Genomic DNA, 20,154 nt, shown 5'->3' on the forward strand with positions numbered 1-20,154 from the left:
AAAAATGGTGATGTGTGAAAAACAGTGGAGGAACGTTAGTGTCAGCACTGGTTGTAAAGTGTGAGTGCGTTTGTGTATGTGAAGGATATAGCGTATATACAGTCTTCTCATAAAAAAACCTCTATCATGCCATAAATAACTGGTGACATGAGGCAAACAGTCCCAGCTGAACGAGGCCTCACGGCTAAATGCTTCCAATCAAAGACTGTCACAGATCCACGCCCACCCAAAGAGCGCGCACCCAACCACACACATCATCCTCTTCAACATCAAGTCACAAGTCAATAGATTATAAATGCATCGGGGAGAAAAAAAATCCAAAAGTATACTTACAAAGGCGTGGAGTGTGTGGCATGATGCCCGGGCGGCCTCACCACTGCAAATCCATTCTGGAAAAAAAAAAAAAAAAAACTTCAACACCTCGCCGACTGTTATGTGCCAAACATAAGTCTGAAAAGATCAGTATGGGTGTATTTACACCTCAAGAGGCAGTTGGAAGTATTTTCACACAATGAATGTGAAATCCATGAAAACAAACAAACGTAAGCAAGCCAACTACATACAGAGTGGCAAATGAAATTTGCATTAGTATATATAAGAAATGTTAGCAAACTCATGAGTCTTCTTGCTGGGCTTGTTTGTAAACGCTTCACTCGTATTAAGTGTGTGTATTTTAGCACTTATTAACGCATTCACCGCCATTGATGGCTACAGGCGCCAAAGATGGATTTTTCTGGGCTTGCAGGGAATAAAGTAACTCAGTCAATGCTATTGACTGTTTAGATGTCAAAAAATTATCTTACTGGGTTTGCGGTAAGTAAATAAGACAGGGCTGACACTCGGACGTTTTATAATCGAATATTCTTATTGATTATTGTCAATCAAATAATTGGATGACATTTGATTTTGCATAACAGTGTACTAAATAATTTTTATTCTGTCTGTTTTCATAGTAAAAGCAGATGTTTGTAAATGCCTTTTTTTGATTAAACATGAAAGAGAATCTGTTTTCATAAAGGACTAAAAAAAAATAACGAATGTTAAGACACTGAAAGTTAAGTTAAGTAAAGTAAGTTAAGTTAAGTAGTTATTGATTAATTTGCTAATCAATTCGTTAACAATTAGTCGATTAATTTGAAGAGCTCAAACGTTAAGTCATTGGCTTCCATTAATGGCTAAAGGCGTCAAAGAACTGATTTTATTAGGCTGGAAGTGAATGAGTTAATTTTAGGAATACCTGTAAATACTCTTTAGGTTTAACCAACCAGTCGTGTGTTTTCCAAGAGTAGTTTTGTATTGTATTGTTTCAGTATACTGGTCTGAACAGTAGGAACATTAGTGAGTTCATCGAAACATTTTCTGTAAAGTTATAAAAAAAAAAAAAAAAAAAAACTCTTTGTAAAGAAAACGGTTTGCAAATTAAATTGTAAGTAAGAGGAATTGAAATGATGTTTTATGTTTGTATTTGCACTATTATTTGCACTATTATTATTATAATCAAATAAGACTTGAAGAAAATTAGCAAGTTATATCCTTTTAATTTCACAAATGAAAATAAAGAACGAGAACCTGCCAGCCACTTTTGAGCATTCCGACTGACCATAGCTTGTGATTTTTAATCCTCCAAACTTTTTCACCGCATATTCTCATTCAGGAATGTAGTAATCAAGACGGACCTTCAGCTCTCCTTGTGCCACCTTCAACGCCAGATCGATGACGCAGCCAGCAGCAATACGAGAAGCCGCTGCCGTGTGAAGCTCATTCCAGATTGTGTCATTATCCACCTGTCGGCGAAATAACAATGAAAATATAACAAAATAACAAACAACAGAAATGTTATGTTTGATTAATTTATAAACATGATTTTTTTTTGTTTATTATTATTCGAAGGTTGTTGCCCACTCTACAGATTTAAGCAGCCTCCAAAAACCCCAAATTGATATGAATCCCTTTTCTATAGGTCTTATTTTGAAGTTACATGTCTGGCGGTGTCCTAGCGCGGAACAATGAAATCAGAGGAATTTCTTTTATCTCTGATGCTGCCATCTTGTTCCAATAACTCCGCAAGCAAAGTCATGAGCCGGAAATCCAGGCAGATCAGTCGTCTTATCAGCCGACACCCAGATCCCTTCTTCTCTCCTCGCTTTTCAATTTCATAACTTTTCAGTTATGGTGACAGTTCTTGGGTTTTTTTTGTTGTTGTTGTTGTTTTTTTAGGAGCATCTTTACATTCAAGAATTGCATTTTTAATAAGCTACACGCTAGCTAAGAAATTGTGATCTACTTGTAGGCAGTTCCACTTACCCCCACTCCTCCACATGGTAGCATTACAAATATACGTTGAGCCAAGATTCCTGCAGGAAGAAATAGATCACATTATTCTTATTTGAAGTGTTGTTTATGTACGTGATGATGTACATCAATTTGGTCAACTCTCGTCGTTAAATGTGCGTTATAAATAATTTGCTTTGGATTGGGTGCAGTGATGTCAGTTAATGTCTTTAATAGGGTTTTACCATTTAGTACAGATTAAATTGGACAAAAAAATGATCAGACATATGGCTGATTTGCAGATTATTTTTACTTTGTACTCGAACCATTTTCAGCAGTTGTCTACCAGTACAAGGGGTGTCATTATTTATTACACATAATTTCATACCATAGCCTTGTACAATCATGATATTTGTTGTTAAACTCATTCTGTGAACTTGTCATTCAAAACAAATCTTAATTTTTAGAAGCAATGATTAGGTGAGCAAGAAAGTGATTTTTTTTTTTTAACCATTGCATTTAGTAGTTTTCTAGTAATAGGTGCCAGGCTGGCCCATGAATACCGAAAAACTGCACATAAATGAGACCTATTGATATGTATTGGAAGGAAACTAATGATATTTAATTGATGATCACTTTTTAAATTAATTGACTGATTAATTGGTAATCAGCATTGTTTTTTTTCCGACAAAAAGCTGTAACACTTACGAGCCAACTTCGGGTTGTCTATCTTGAGGCGGTGCAGAGGGTTAGTTCCGTACTGAAGCACGTGTTTTTCTGAATGGACTGATTGCAGCTCTTCTAAAGTGGCCTTGCGACTTCGGAGATGCTACAGAACACACACACACACACAAACATGCGCAGATTGGGTGAAAAATGGCAAGGAAACATGACAGAACGCAAATCCAAATGCAATCATGCAAAGATATATATCCATTCAGTCTCAGACCTCGCACTGGCTCCGAAGGCCCCTTTCATGAAGTCGGGACCAAATGCTCTGGATTCTCCCAGGATGCTCTGGGTGGCAGCTGTTGTCCCCGCAAGTGCACTGGTGCTTTTGCATCTGAGAATCATAAACTACACCTACACGAAAAAAAAAACCAAAAAAAACACGTCACATTTAATGCACAGTGAAAATGGTTCTCTGAATTTAACCCATTCCAAATAAGCAGTGGGTGGCCAGATCCTGTTTCAGCACCATTTTTGACCCACAATCTAATTACACTTTATGTCAAAATACACAAGCTGTCACTTGCGAGTAAAAGCGACCAGGCACTTAAATTTGTTTCCTGGTTCTATCCAAAGTCACTCCTGCCTGATCAGTTTTTATTTGCCGCAGTTACAGAGGGGGTCATAAAACCCAAATAAATGCCAGTTGCAGCTCCCAGGCTGCCAGGGTTGGATTTCTAGAATGTCAGCATGGAGAGTGGTTCCACCTTCCAATTTACCGCAAAGCCACACCAGTTCCTAGCCAAAGCCACTTCAATGTACATGTGCAAGTCAGAGGACAATAAACATGGCACAGTAGAGCTGGACTTGTTGTGAGGTAGGAGCTTTGGCAGCCTTGAAACAAAAACCGCCATTCAAGAGTTCACTCATTTTCAGTTGCTGTTCAATCTGTCAATGGTCATTTTGGAAACATTAAATCATGATGCGGAAGACCTGTTTTGGATTCGAGTGATTTTATTGAACAACTTGTTTTTGAATGCTCATGATTTTTGAACAGGGATGTTGACAGATGTTAAAAAGTGAGAAAAAAAAGGGACTCACCGGTGGTGAAGCGGAGCTTGACATCTGCAGCAGGATTGGACAGAGGCACAATAGCGGAGGTATTGGGAAGAGGAGGCAGGGAAGTTGAGGCCGGAGATGACTGGGTTCGAACCAAAGGCTGGTGAGGCCACATCAGAATAGGCACATTCGACGAGTCCATGTGGAATCCCGATCGTTGGATCAACTGTCTCTGTGATTCCCATGATAGGAGTTGCAAATTATAAAAAAACAAAAAACAAAACAGTAGCAACACATGTGAAAATCAAACTAGGAAATCAAGTTTCTCTCAGTATATTCCAATTACTTGGCTATGCTCTATTTATTTAGTCATTTTCAGCAGTAAAAAGATCTGAATTATTCTGATATCTAAATTATTTTTCAAGTACAATGAAGACCTTTAAAAATGCATTTTGCTGCTTCCGGTCAGCTGAAAATGACATCACATCTACAGTGGGATCAGGTAACAGCCAATTACAGCTCAGCTTGTGAACATCACAAATTAGGGGTGGTGATATGCGAAAAAAAAAAAATCTTGATTTTTTTTGGGGGGTCATAATGATTTACTCAAAATAATAAGCCCACCAAATATGTATTTGGAAGTTTGAGTGACTAAAAATCAGACATAAATATATGCAGATTTTAAATCATATTTAAGGTAAAAAAAATAGCCTGCTAAAAAAAAATGCTCTTCATAGTTTTTACTTAAGTTTCAGAATTTAGTCACTCATCCAGCACTCTGCCAAAACCTGGATATCACAATTTAACTCATTTTCAAATTGTTGATTTTGTTTTTTAAACGACAAAGTAATATAATTAATTCGATTTATTGCCCAGCCCTAAACAGAGCCCAGAATACAAGTAATTCTTGATTGCTCAGTCTCTGGGCCTAGGGTACATCTGATGTTAAAAAAAATGTTCACAGCGAGTGGAATAATGTGTTTTCAAAGTGATTAATTGTACATGAAAAATAATTTTGATGGAATTAACCTCGACAAAATATTCTTTTTTCTGTGAAGAATTGCTCACTGGGTGAGACATTTGTGTCTGATTTGAAACTGCGATTGACAGCTGTTTTTGAAGCTGTAGCGCCCCCTTACGTTAAAACAAAATACCGAGGCGTTGCAGAATTGAGTTTACCACACGCGAACGGTCAGTTTATCTCTGATTAATATTTGAAGTGATATCATGCTATTAGTTTTTCTGACAACAATTCATCATGTCTGTTTAAGGCATCAAATGACTCATACTATATAAAAAAAAACATGGAAATGAATTTTGTATCACGTGTCAATTATACCTGACCGACGGAAAAGGAGGTTTCAATCAAGCTTTCCCGCGAGGAGGTGGTGGACTCGGTGTCATATACGGAATCGGTGCTGGCAGAACTCTGCCTCCTGCGATAGCTGTCCTCACAAACAGAGCCCGGTTCAGATCCACACACTGACCCGGATTCTGATCCAATTTCCTCTAGGTCCATGTCCTCTGATGGGATCTGGGTCAGATGAGGATTTTCAATGGGTGTTAAATCTCACGGCACATAAATGTCACAAAAAGTACATAGTGTGCGGAAATGTGAATGATCTGATTAATATCTTCTTACAAATTGTGAATTTTAGTGTGAAATCTGGGTCTGACTTTTGTTGCAGAAAACATGACTCATTTTGTTGTATCGATGGCAACAGGTTAATTGTACTCAAAAGTAAGAGCATTTAAATGTCATTTTAACTCATAGATGAAAAAGGATTCATTGTTTGCAAGAAATGACATATGATTTTGGACTATTTCGGATCTGATGATCTGGTTGGGAATCAGTGCTCCTTTGAAACAATTTGAGCATAACATGGATGCATTCCCATTGGCTAACCTTGCTCAGGAGGGAATTCAACTTAATCCTCTCCATGCTGCTCTTGTGGCATTGCTGAGGAAGCTGGTGCTGATTGTGACAGTGGAGGCTGGCATGCAGAGGAAGTGGAGAGTGGCTGTAAGGCGGCGGTTCTGAGCGGGTTCGCTCCAAGGGTTTGTGGGAGGGCAAGGTGCCGAGGCCTTCCTTTCTTGTCGGGGAGGTCAAGTGAGGTCGCAGAAGAGGAGGACTCAAACCTTGATCCGACATGGTGGAACGACAATTCGAGAATACGTTAAGAGGAGGGGCAGGAAAAAAGAAACATCCGTAAGTAGTTTGCATGTATAGAATTAGCATTAACCCATTCAATGCTAAAGCCTTATCTTCATGTTTTTCTAAAAGTCGAGGACTTCTTTTCCAGTACTCATTTATGTGTTTTTTCAACTTTGATCTTAAGGTGTATCTAAAACGGCTTATACTTAAGGAAGTAATATAAGTAAAGTATTCCATAACTTTGAGTAATCAAGCACTAGAGTAGTTTATGAGGTAAATATCAGAGTAATCAATTTGTGTAATTAACTTTTTCAAGACCAAAGACACTTTACTTACACTTTGATAACTTTAGGTAATTTGTTACACAAAGCAAATGATTAACTGAGCACTTAAGTGCCTTAAGTAATTGATCATTTGTTTGATTATTTTGTTATTTGATTACCTGAGGTAATGGATTAATTAATTACTGAAAATAACGACTTACTTCTGTATGTAACTACCTATTGGATTTGTTACAAATTGAATGAGGTGCAGTAGAATCTAGAAAATGTACAGTACTGACGTTCATTCATTAATACCGAACGGCCACTAAGAGGAGCCCTAAGACAATGCATATCTAGTAACACGCAGGCGGAAGAAAAATCAATCTTATTGAATAAACCTGTTACATACACACGTAGAAGATAAATAGCTGAACAGCAATAATTCAATTTGTTGCTGTTCATTAAGAATAACGAGCAAAGAAAATGAGTTTTTATTGTAATTACTTTTTCATTAGAACGTTGGAGAAAAATCATTAAAGCAAGATGTCAGAGCATGTACTCAGCCATTGAATGGACACTATATCTGCAGATTGCCAAATGTTGAGCGATTTGTTTTGTTTTTTTTTGTAGCAGGACAATTTCAAACATTTATTACTCACATGAGATGAATTGCGAGTGTACAAGCCCCGTATGCGGTTCCAGGATGAGTACAGGCTGCAAGCCATGAGCCTGGGCTGGAAAACTCCCATCCACAGGTAGGTAGACTTGCGGCAGAGCGGATACTGCCAGAGTCCTGGCTACCCGCAGGTCAACCTGGATCAAAGATGGAGAATAGATCTTTAACCCCACAGTGTCAATCGTGACCCATTTTGGGCCTTTGATCTTGATACATTTAACAAACAAGCATGAAAAAAAACACAAGGTAACAGAAATGCGTTAGCTTGTCAAAACAGGTTGAAGTACAAAATGGCACCATGCATTTAGTCCTAAATGCTTGCAAATATGATTTTTTTTTAATTGCAAACTTCACACTAGGGACCTGTTTGGCCATCAACATCCATGGGTCAAAGCAGTCGTTCTCAACCTTTTTTTTACATGATACACCCTCTATGAAATCAGCCAAGTACCCTCTCACCAGTTCAAGATGAAAAAAGGCTTAAAATTGAATTTTGTGCCACCTGCGTATTATTTAATCAACGCTGAAACTATACATATAATGGTATCTCTATGTCACTAATGACTATTGACAAACATCCACATACAACTAATTTAAATAAAGGCATGCACAGTTTAGAAAAGCAGTCGTTATAACACAATTTAGCAATAAGTTGCTTCATGTTCCAATTAATTTTCTCTTAATTTAAAAAGATGAAAAGAGAAAGATGTACTGTTCCCTTCACCCTATTACAAAACACTACATTCACTTTGCTGATCCCTTGTAGAAACCTATTAGGAATAAGTATTTTATTTGAACAGTTCAGTACTCGTCTTTTTTTTTTTAACACATTCCTAACAGATTAATTAATATTGTCTACTTTTCACGCAATTTATGGTCACAGCAAAAAATTGACTCACCTGTGCAGGAAGCCCTGCAGTGATGTTGGGTCTGGCGGTTGGGTTGGCAGGCAGAGTGAAATTGGCCAATCGACCTTCCTTCAGCAGAAGCCTTTGTGCCTGAATCAGATGAAAAACGTTGTTTGCTAAGTACATTGGAAAAAGATTACAAAATCATCCTTTTCATTGTCCTCAACAAAGCAGTTAAAATACTGTGCATTCATGCGACGGGTAATTTGATGCCAGATTATTGTAGCTCTAAGCATACATACACATACTGTACATATCTGTAATTCCTGCAACTAGCATGGAACAAAGTAGTTATACAACATTGAAATTAGATGACACATGATCATTAAAATAGGACCACGTGACTCCGAAACTCAATGTAAACAATGTGGCGTTCAGTGGACACAAGGTAAGAAGCAACAGGAAATGCCACCATGAACTGCTCTGAATCATCTTCACACGTTCTTGCAAACATATTTGCTACCAACACAAAGATAACTGTGCATTCAAGAAAATTATGGCACCTGAGAGGCTTATGTTATTAACACATAGGAAATCCTATAACACATACAGATTATTAAAATCATTTGTTTTTGGCCTATATTTTTTTACTTATTGAAGCTACCCTAATAAGTTCTCAGGAGAAGTTATCCTGGCCTTTCCAATGATGTCTTATGTGTCTAGTTGGGATGCGATTCAATTTGCTGTAGCGCTGAGACCAAATCGACACAATAGACTGTAAGTACCTCATGAGCAAGAGGGAGGGCGCCATTGTCTGAATTGAGGCTGTCATTGGCAGGGCTACAATCCGATGCTGGGGTGCTGCTGGGAGAAGAATCTGGGAGACAAATTTCATATGCTATCAGTTTCAGCCAAGACCTTTTCAAATGAGTGAATATTCGCATTGGTACTATGCGTGAATATAAAAAAGAGTAACAAGAAAAACTAAACATAGTGTAATGTATTCAGTGTGGATTTTCATTACATTTTTTAACTCATTATTTTTATTTTTTAACTCAATATTTAAAGGTTTTCATCTTAGGGTGCAGCCTAAGTGTGAGATGGTTCTACCTAAAGTTTCTGTCCTGTGCTTGACAGCAGGAGGGGCACTGATCTTTCTTTGCAACGGATTTGGTCTTGTGCTGATGAGCTTTTTTAACTTCCACTTCAATGTTGGCTCAGACACTGCATAGATGAAAAAATAAAACAGAAATAAACACACAAGGAAACACGTGCACAACAATACAGATGCAAGCCTATATATTTAGCCCATAAATTGCAGCCTAAAGAAACCAGAAATTAAAGACGTACAAAGTATCTCAGCAAGACTGCATGCATGCACAAAGACAAGCTTTTCTCTTGAATGTTATATTTATTTAAATATATTAAAGAGGAGAAAAAAATATACATAAAAATGGGTTTTTGTTTGCCTGAACTGAGTTAGAAGGTGGAAAAATATCAAGCAAAATAATGAGTTAAACCTGCAATAAGGTTGATTTAAAAAGAAAAAAAAAACTATTTCTATCTTTTAACTGGTCCGACTTAAATGGAGGAAATATTGCAAAAGAATAGCGACACAAACCTGCACTAGAAAAATCAAGTGGTATCTGGTTCAGAAAGGAAAGGAAAGGAAGCCTGCTAAGTATTGTCCCAAGGCCATGACCCCTCCGACCCCAAAACAAGAACAAGATTTGTAACAAAGTAAGTAATTAATCCCATTTAAGTCCTAGTGCTTTGTGTACTTTCAGACATGTCCAAGGGGATCCAACCACTCCTCCTGTCATTCTCGCTGTGAGAGAAACCTGCTCTGCATTCTCACACAGTTCGTTTTACACATACCTAAGTCAACGTTATGTAACTGCTGTGCTCTTTGTCTTTCACCGCCGCTGTTGTTTTTATGACTTTGGAGATTTTCCTTCTCTTCTTCTGGCCCTGCAGGCCTGACATTTCATGACGCTTGTTCGCTATTTCATTCATTTGTTGTGGTTGACAAAGTACAAAGACAGCCAAGATGGGAAATCATTTTTTTTTTTTTTTTTTTTATCGGGGTGGTGGGAAGAAGAGCGCAACAATGGCTCACCTGTTCTCCGCAGTTCCTTACGCTGGCTGTCACTGGGTGACGACTGAGACTTTGGGGACATGTCCGGAAGCGGGTGCCTTGGTAACCAAAACAAATTCAGGTCAATAAACAGCGGAAGGACTCTGTTTCGAGTTTGCTTTGACGTACCCATATCCCGGTGTAGGACTGCTGTGTTTTGGGGTGAGCCTGTCATGGGCGGGCTGGCTTTTCATAATGATGTGCTCTCGCAGTTTCTGCCTCACTAACGGGCTGGCCACAGCGCCTGCGGGTTGACATCGCCAACATGAGGTAAAGGATGAGCAGCGAGATTGCTCGGGACTACCAAGCATTTCAAGTGAAATTGAGCAAAATCTGCAATGTTCCTTCTGACCAATGACGCAGAACCATTTAACAACACAAAAAGCTATCCTCTAGGCGACGCCCCATTTCCTGTACGGGGTACATCTTGACGCGTTTCCTGACGCAATCTGGCTGGTTTGACGTCGGGTTTTTTTCTCTTAATGCAATTTCCTTGGAATCTGAGCGCAAACTGGTAACAGGACTGCTGGAAATCCCCTTTTTATTGAAACATACAGTGATCTATGACTCAGTGAATGAAAATGTCAACAATCAGACTAGAATAGAACAGAACGCCGAGTAAATATTGAACGAGGGACTTACTTTGTTCGTTTTTACTCTTTCGTATTAGCTGCTGCAGCTCTTCTTGTTTCTCAGCCTCCATCTTTCTTTGTCTTTGGTCAGTATTATACTGAAAGAAGAAAAATGATGATGACATCAAATATGCAAATCACTAAAAACTACAGAACCAATTAATGCTCCGGGATAAACAATGCAGCTTCATAACACTAAGGAAGCAGAGTCAGAGAAGTTTGTATGAAGGGAAATAGATCTGTAATGAGTCAGTGGCAAGCTAGCTAGTACATACCTGCAACTGTTGGTAAGGAAACTGGGAGTAGGGCTGAGAGGAAAATGGTCCCAGCAATAAGGGACAGTGGGGGGCCAGCATAGCCAAATCCGGGCTTGGATGAACCAGCCTCCGGGAGACGCTTAAGTCCATGGGCTGCTCCCCACTTTTGGGTTGTGAAAGATCTTTGCTGATGGCATCCACTACAGAATGGAACACAAAGAGGAAGATATTTTTACAAAAGAGTACTTGTCAACTCATACCGTAGCATCAGAGGACTAAATAGGTTTGAAATATTTGTAATTATCGTTAGAATAATTTATTGGTTAAAAAAAAAATCTCATCACCATGATGAGATTTAAAGTTATTCTGATGAGATTTGAAGTCATCATGATGAGATCTAAAGTCAGGATGAGATTAGTGTGTGTTTTAAAGTCATCATGACTTTTAAAGTAAATCTGATGAGATTTAAGGTCATCACGACAAAATTTAACTGTGTTAAATTTACTTCGTTAACTTCATTAAAGTCGTTACGAGCAGTTTGCTATCATCATGAGTCTGAAAGTCATTATAATGAGATTTAAAGCCACGATGAGTTTTAAAGTCATGATAACTTTTAAAGTCATCACAATGAGATTTAATGTCATCACGACAAAATATAAAGTCATCACAGAGAGAATTACCCTCGTCATGATTACGACGTTACGAGTTTAAAGTCTTCACTACTAGATTTAAAGTCATCATGACAAGATTTAGTCATCATTTAAAGTCGTAAAAAGCGCTATATAAGTGCTTTCCATTTGCCATTTTATCATTAAAAGGAAAGATGCATGCAAACATGATTCAGAAATGTAATGGCTGAATCTATCAAAGATGGGATTCATAATCAATTCATGAATTGCTCAACATGAAGCACTGTGCACCGTTTGGTTGCAACTAGTTGAGCTTTAAAGGGGGAAGAAACAACATGACATCAGCTATGGGAAGTTGACTTATTTGGAAGGAACTTCGGGAAGTTTAGCTTGCATATGTCGGCAGCCGACGATATTGCTCAACATCTGTCATAAGCGCGACAGTCTATTAAGTGCTAGACAAAAGGAGAAAAGATTCTATTATCAAAATTAAAACGAGCACAAAAATCTCTACCAAACAAAAGTACCCAGGTCACACAAAACAAAAAAGCAAAACAAAGCATCCAATATCCAAAGGTGGCCGACAAATTGCACTGACCAACTGTGAATGAGAATAGACGCGGCTACAGCTGGATACAAGTCGGCTGGGTGAACCACAACACCATTAAAGGACAACAGGGCAAAGTAAACCTCCAAAAATTCTAGTAAATATCCATCCTCGGGTCACATGCAGCTCGAGTTGGGCCAAGTTCCCAACAGTCAGCCTGACTCACACTGAAATAATCATCTCTGGGAGGGTGTTTCGGCTTTGCAAAAGTCCCTCCTGCGCCACTTGCACAAAACAAAATAATAATGGGAGTTAATGAAGGTTACAGTAATTGCTAATGTGCATTTAAGCTAAGTGGTTTCATTTTTGCTCATGTGATGGACAACCCGGTAAAACAACAGAGAACAGTTGTATGAAGTTGTATGTAATGGTGTATTTGCATTGTTTGAATGGATGAGGAATTTAATTCATGAAACTAAAAACGTATGTTAGGTAATTAAACACTCATTATCTCATGAAAAGTGGCAATTTCTATTGTCTCATTATGCAATTGCCATTTTTTCATAAAGAATGTACATTGCAATTAAATGGTGACTGTCCAGGGAAGAGTCAGAGGTCAGAGGGCTAGATAAATGAATCGATTTGTATATTTTAAACATAATTTCATTCCTGCATTATTAAAACACTTTTTGGGTGTGGTCATCCAATCAGTTAGCTTTCTTGGTAGCCTAAAAGTAAAAAAAAACCTTTTGGTTTGAGACTGGTCTAAATCTTAGACGTTTATTAAGTGTGTAAATCAAAGGTACTGTATATTGATCAATGAGAATGAGAATGATTTAGGTCCAATATTTGGACACCGTTTGTGCAACTAGAATTCTTTCTTGGGTCAACGTTCATTTTTTCAATGTATCTAATGCAATTTTCCCGATTCGTCCAAAACGAGATGTTGATATGAGTTTATTGGTTTTAGATTTAGGTTTAAATCAAGTCTAAATTTTACTCTGTATTGATGAATGGCCATTCAAATGATTTAAATCCACTATTTGGACACCTTCGAATATTTTTTGTGGTCAACTTACATTAATGTATTGAATTTAATTCAATCATTCAAGTTTGGTCTAAAGGGAGATGTTATGAGGTTTTGATTTAGACTAACTTGATTCTAAAGCTAAACTACACACTTCACATCTTGCTTTTAAAAAACATACATAAAAAATATTGTCATAATTTTTAGGTGTGGTGGGACAGAGTTTAGAGGTGTTGAGCATTTCATAAATAGACTAGAAACACCCATTGGGCTGCCTAATGATTGCGCAACAGGATTAGCCTTTGATAATTTATGGCTAAAAATTTCTAATACTAACGTGTCACGCAACACAAAGAGGCCAATATATAATAGTCATCAGTCGATCTGCATATGGTGCACAAGGAAATAATTTAATAATAGAACAGGTCATTAGAAAGGGCGTGGTAGCAGGAATTACCTGCACACACGCATGTTAAATGTTTTTAAATGTTTTTCTCCATTTCTATTTGAGCTGCTGTTTAAAATCGTGCCACAGGAAATGTTATATCGGTAGATTTGACCTCAAGTTAGCATTCAAAACATTAGCGTTGTGTAAGAAACACTTCTTGACATTAAATTGAAAACCATTTGGCGTAATTAAATATGTGTCAAATTTTCACAGCTAATTCCAAGATGCTTTTTCTGACTTGTTTATTGTTCTGTGGTGATTGAAGTCTTATCACTAACAAGGAAGAAACATGATATACTGGCAGCCTTACAAGTATTCTAACACATAATGTGACATAATTTGACGCTGGATATGCGTAATCACATTTTATAAGCTCTAAAGGCATTTAAAGAAACAGTATGAAACAGTAATTGAACGTCACATGATGTAATGATGTGAACAGAACTTGTTTACCTTTTTATGTTTCACGCCAGGGACTACCAAAGTAAATAATGTGCTCAACCTCATTATAACCAACTTTATGATTAACTCATTCAATCCCAATGACGTATTTTTACGTTTTTTTGTTTTTTTTTAATATTTCAGACTTATTTATATCTTTTTGATATTTTCAAATATCAGGTGCGTTATTGAAGATACAGTTCCCTATATTAGGGACATAAGGACTCGACCTGTGATCGGGATTCAACAAGGTTTTAATCACTGCAACCTACAATTAAAATAAGATAGACGCTAAAAAGCCAAAACGGTATCTGGAAATAATCTGTGTGAGTAGTTTCTCTCTCTTCTCATTTTGAGCATTGTGCTGCTAAAAATAAACAGGAGACAAACTTCTGGTTTCTGTAATGGCATATTTGTTTCACAAGCAACCATCCTCTTTCTGCGGGCCTCCTGCACGCCACGCACGCAACACAGACACTTGTGCACTTCCTGCATCTAAAGTTAGTCCGCACCATAACATCCTCTCGGCTCATTTAGGCAAGCAGAAGCTGCTATTTTGGTTGAATAGTTTTACTGGCGCATCACAGAAGCTTGAGAGTGCAGATGTCTGTCAGCTGTATTTTTATCCATGCTGCGGCTTGTAAATTGGGCTCTGTTTATTGTTGGGTTGAAGCGAATGCCACTTTGTTATTGGATGGAGTTCAGTCAGTAAGTCATGCTTTGGGCTAAGTGAGAGTTACTATTTGTGTATATATAGTCTGCACTGAATCATAGTTAAGGTTTCATGCGCAAGCTTGCAGTCGGAATATACAGTATGAGTGATACAGTGTTGGAATCATTCATTTCCTACCCAAACTAGTCTAAAGTTCAGCTCACAAACTTTAAAAGAACTGGCTCATAGGTCATAATTGAATTTATTTTAACTGAATTCATAGCTCAAAAATATCACAGTCTATATATATACTGTATATATATATATTTTAACCTTTTTAAGGTTCCTTTACACTGTGTTTTGTGATTTTAATGTAAGAAGAGAAAAGGTTGCACTTTTGAACAAAAATGAACTGCTATTTATTGGCTCCATAGAGGAATATTCATGATGCAAAAAATACACATTTCATGAAGTTTTGCTGAACTTGTTTAAAGTATAACACAGGAGTTATTCAATTACAACTCAATTATAAATTAAGATATCAAGCATTATTTGTATTTAAATACAATACAAAATCCTAATTATTTTTTGAGTATTGGATAAAAAAAAAAAAAAAAAAAAACTATTTTGCTTGCTGAAAAACAACTGTAGGCCCTGAAAACCAAACAACACGTTTCCAATTATTTACTAATGACCAACTTTTATAAATTTTCGCTATAAATGTTGGTACATGAGATGAATTTGCAGCACATTTGAGTCAGCATGGCTTGTTAAAAGGTGATCAATAAGAACACCTGTGTCAGACTATCACGCCAGCCTATAAGGAGCACTTGAGCGCTGCTAGCTAACAACTAATTCATGCTAGTCGCAGTTATGACGGAGCCTGAGCATCTAGTGAATACTAGCAACAGTATATCAGTGTCAGTGTAGTTTAATCATCTTCTAGCGTCCTGAATTTTGTGGTTGAACATGATTTCAGAACAATTTTGTGTTCGGGAGCAACGTTTGCAATGGAAAGACCAATCAAGCTGTTTCATTGAAACGCCGCTCGGGATAAAAGTGAAACAAAGCATTCACGTTCGTATTTTACTCACCTAACTAATGTTTATTTTTGGCCCTCTCATGCAGAGCATGAACAATTGTTGCCGTGACTGACTCGACATTTTTTCCGACACGTACCCTAATATGCAATGGTCCAGGACAAGAAAAAAAAAGCCTGGAGCATTGTTTTTTAAAACAAGCTTCTCCCCTTAGCCGAGACTCGTTTCAGCCCTAATTACAGCTCTTGCATCTTCTTAGCTCGGGAACATGTACTGACGTCACCTTAACGCCTTTCTGCAGTTCCTCCAACTTGCCACCAATCGCTCGGTTTCCCGCCCTCCACTCTATTCTTACGTTGAGAGGAATGCACAGCTGTTGGGGACATTCTGTCCCTCTGCTTCCGAGCAGCTGGAGTATCAATCTCCAAATGTGTGCATCCATACGTGTGTGTTCTTGTGTGTCCATCCTATGCCTGCCAAGATATTAATAACTTGCAGTTGCTTCTTTTGAGTGTACACAGCAGGTCTTTGTGTTTGCATATGTAGCATCGGAGTGTGCAACAGGCCGTGTGCTTCAGCGACGGTGTGTCAGTGTATTAATAGTGTCCTCAATAGAAGGCCTTTGTTACTTTTGAAGCCACCCCTTTTTGGATAAATGTCCATACAGCCGCCGCTTCTTATTTTTAGCATCACCTGTTGTTGTGCACAAGTTGCATAGTGCAATCATGCAAGCGTGTGTGTCCATGTAGTAATAAGCAGTACAGTGCATTTGGTGTTATGAGCATGTGCCCTGAAAAGAAATCTGCCCCCGCTAGTGGTTGTATTGTTTTTTGTGAGTTTTAACCCACATGGTAATTTGGTGATAATTAGCACGATGACACAGAAGGCACAAAGCATTATTTTTATGCTTCTATTCTGAATAATCTAGCACGAGGTTTTACGATTCTTTTACTTTTCTGTTAACAGCGATTTAAAGGAGAAGTCAACCCAACATGTTCGAAATAACCAAACTATGAACACAGTTAGATGATTGATAGTCTGTTTTATGGAATATGATTTATTGAGTAGCAAGATCCAACGACCAATAATTGATCAGATTGCAAATGTCTCATGATTCAGAAATTAGGTGAGTCATCATTGGTTGTTACCTGAGCCCCCTGAGATATTTTAAAAAAACATAATAATAACAAATCTCACCTTTTTTTCCACCTAACATGCATTTTTTGGGGAATGTGAGAATTGCCATAGGGACAAAGAGGACATGCAAACTTCACAATACAGACCACAGCTTGCATATGCTAACCAGTTGGCACAAGAAACGCCTGTGCAGCAATCCTGCTAATTAGCGTTGTGATACATTAGGCCACGCCTGCGAGGTGGTTGAATTATTTTAGCAAGTGCTTACTTTCACATGTTTACATGGATTTGTGAAGAATATGAGAGAAATTGTCATTTTATGTACATCGTAAAAGACTGAATATGAATACTAATATGAGTATGAATACTCATGTTTGTATTTTTGCATATTCTTTACGGCTGGTTCATAAATTCATTATCTCACTTTTAGAATGCTGAACATATCGGAGATGGATTATTTCTATCAAAATGTTTTCCTGAGTGACAAAATAATAAAAACATCAAAACAAGAAAAGCAAAAGTGACCTTCACCGTCTTATCTTTTTATAGCTCATATGCTCCCAGGTTTTTCAACGAACATGAGTCACAAGTCTCTTGATATTCTGTCCCTGGGGCTGTGGAGTATTAGCAAGGTAGGGTTCCGTCAGCTCACTATGAACTCATGTGTGGGCGTGATACAATGTCACAAGCGAGCATGCTCTTTAATAGGATTTAAACGGATTCATCACAGCACGGACAGACTGCCGTTTGTTTAAAGTTCATCCTTAGTTTTGCAAAGGTTGTCGTCGGTCACACAAGGCTGCTTTGAATGAAAACAGATGAAAACTGATTTTTTGGGACCTTTATTTACACCAGTGGCTCTCAACCTTTTTTAGATAGATTTTGGAATGTTTTATTTCTGATCTGGTCCACCAAAGATTGCGTCATTCAAGATCATGCGCATCCGTATAAAATTTAACTTTTTGCAAAGGAGTCACGATAACACAATTCAACAAAAGCATCTTCCAATCAATTCGCTCTTAAATTGAAAAGAAAAATGTCCTGTTCCTGCAATAGATTTGAAAAACATGTTTTTCGGGCCATTTGTTTACACCAGTGCTTTTCAATTATCTTTTCATATATGCTCATATACTCCTTGAAGTGCCTAGGCTTGCACAAAATGTTATAGCTATTACTGAAATGTGCAAATAAAATTTTGAAAAAAAAACCTTTTTTAGATTTTTTTTACCTAGATTGTTATGTCAATAACATCTTAATTTACATAAAAATTACACTAAATGAAAATGTCCAAATTCCGGTATTAACTTGACAGGATGTCTTCAAAAAAGTTGCTGACTTTGTTTGAATTGTGTTGCTATTGCTCATTCTTCCCATCTTATTTCCCGCACACAATACACAAATAGTCCTATTTTTGTGTATTGAGGAGTGCATCACAGTCATATGAGTTGAAATCTTAAATCAGGAACAGGAAATGTGATCGAGGGCTGTGGCCTGTCCAGAACACTGTGCTTATTGTCAGCACGTTGCTGCGGATTATATTGGCAAACACTGGAGACTTGTAAAGGCCCTTTCCTGGGAAAAGGTTGCAATAAAATGTACAACCCCCCCAAATAGATACACTGCAATGACTATCTGAGATTTACAGTTGGCTTAACTTCACTATCAAGCCTTGACCAGTTCGGTGGACAAATATTTATTTTAATTGGAAGGTGGTCGCTGTCCAGTTGATTGATTCAATCCGATTCTTTCATTACTGAAAGTACCTTTGATGAACACAACAATACTGTTTCATACCAGGGACTAAAGCCAGATTTGTTATCTTTAGCCACATGAGGCTTTTTTCTGAGAAACAATCCTTGAGGCTATCACAACTTGTAAAGTTAAAAGGGCTGCAGTTCAGGTAAGGTGACACCATCCGTGTTGAATAAAAAGGCGGGTTATTATTCTTTTCGAGTCTTTCTCAGACACACACACTGGCAGATAATGTATCAAGCCATTCAACGGACTAATGACATCGTCTATTAATGAGATAAATCGACGAGGATAAATCGAGGCCCACGCGATCTGAGAAACCTGAGAGGCGACGGACAGAAGACAGTGGTGTCAAATCCTTGGACAAGGACAACATGAAACTAATGTAAATTGAATCCCTGTGATAGCACCCAAACTATGACCTCATCCATACGCAACTTAACAATATTCCATTAACTGTTGCTTTGCGGGTGTGTATTTCTTCACACGCGTGCATCAAAAAGCTTTGAGGCATATGTGCGCAATTTCATTTTAGGGGCTTATAGGGCTTGATGTGAAAGCTTTTGTCATATTAATGTAAATGCATTCAACACAGCTGCCCTTAACCTCTGACATCACACCAGCAAACAGCTGTTGCCTAGCACAAAACATTCCAATTTTATTATGGGGAAGAATATGTCCCGCAAGAAAAAAAAAAGTCACATGCACAGTGTTTGTGGGTTGTTTTTTTGTCACTCTAGAAATCACACACCAAATAATGTCATGTAAATTATACATACTGTAGAGGGTCAGACAAATGTAACTAATTTATGCATGTACCGTGTATAATGTATGATATTTTTAGAAGTTACTTCTTACTACCATTCTGCCTTTACTAAAATAAGTGTACTTTTTGTTTCCTATCTTGCTTCTTTCACTCCGTATGATTTCTTTCCACGTTCACCTGCTTTTATTTTCCTGCTATCTCCAACCTTCCTCCAACCCCTCTCTTTCATCCAACTACTTTTTTTTTCGTTCTTCCTATCTTTCTTAAAAGGGGAAGTCCAAACCTAAATTGCTGATAGTATCCTCTATACGCCCACATTAGTCTAAACCTGGAATTGTGATCCATATCATGTTTTTGTGGAATATACATTAAGAATTAAACCCCACATTTTTAGCCATCTCAGGGGGCAGCCATTTTGCCACTTCGTATCACTTGAAGATGACATCACAGTGGCTCAGGGCTCAGGTAATCTATCTATCTCCTCTATACATCTATCTTCTACATGGAACGCTCTTTTGTGCACGTGTCTTCACAGCAAAACGTTCCTAATGCAAGCACCACACCTCAAAAACGTAAATGAGCAAGTGCCCAAACCTGCCCATGAACTGACCTATGAGTCAATGGTCCAATTACTTTTGGTCCCTAGGTGGTGGCACATTGCATGTTAAGGAGCTGAAAAACCAATCACTTGTATTTCTTCAACCAATTTGAATGTGGATTCTGTCAAATGATGCTGACATTCTGCACT

At 37.8% G+C, this 20,154-nt stretch overlaps 1 protein-coding gene across 2 annotated transcripts in view; it reads right to left on the reverse strand.

Moving 5' to 3' along the window:
* The window catches only part of LOC148419083 (histone deacetylase 7-like), a 39,524-nt gene that overhangs the window by 12,055 nt on the left and 7,315 nt on the right, over window positions 1–20,154 (reverse strand). For both annotated transcript variants that reach the window (XM_088424387.1, XM_088424388.1), the window contains exons 2-17: window positions 10,986–11,167; window positions 10,721–10,808; window positions 10,208–10,322; window positions 10,061–10,137; window positions 9,052–9,165; window positions 8,727–8,818; window positions 7,993–8,091; window positions 7,077–7,230; window positions 5,906–6,138; window positions 5,339–5,533; window positions 4,042–4,231; window positions 3,221–3,354; window positions 2,980–3,100; window positions 2,305–2,354; window positions 1,677–1,784; window positions 334–389 (exon numbers count right to left, since the gene is read on the reverse strand). In XM_088424387.1, the coding sequence (XP_088280513.1) occupies window positions 334–389; window positions 1,677–1,784; window positions 2,305–2,354; window positions 2,980–3,100; window positions 3,221–3,354; window positions 4,042–4,231; window positions 5,339–5,533; window positions 5,906–6,138; window positions 7,077–7,230; window positions 7,993–8,091; window positions 8,727–8,818; window positions 9,052–9,165; window positions 10,061–10,137; window positions 10,208–10,322; window positions 10,721–10,808; window positions 10,986–11,117 (1,958 nt within the window). In that variant the 5' untranslated portion in view covers window positions 11,118–11,167. The remainder of the gene's footprint in view (window positions 1–333; window positions 390–1,676; window positions 1,785–2,304; window positions 2,355–2,979; window positions 3,101–3,220; window positions 3,355–4,041; window positions 4,232–5,338; window positions 5,534–5,905; window positions 6,139–7,076; window positions 7,231–7,992; window positions 8,092–8,726; window positions 8,819–9,051; window positions 9,166–10,060; window positions 10,138–10,207; window positions 10,323–10,720; window positions 10,809–10,985; window positions 11,168–20,154) is intronic.

Source organism: Hippichthys cyanospilos, chromosome 9 (assembly GCF_059441005.1).
Source record: "Hippichthys cyanospilos isolate Australia breed blue-spotted pipefish chromosome 9, RoL_Hcya_1.0, whole genome shotgun sequence".
In the NCBI taxonomy this organism is placed as follows: Eukaryota; Metazoa; Chordata; class Actinopteri; order Syngnathiformes; family Syngnathidae; genus Hippichthys; species Hippichthys cyanospilos.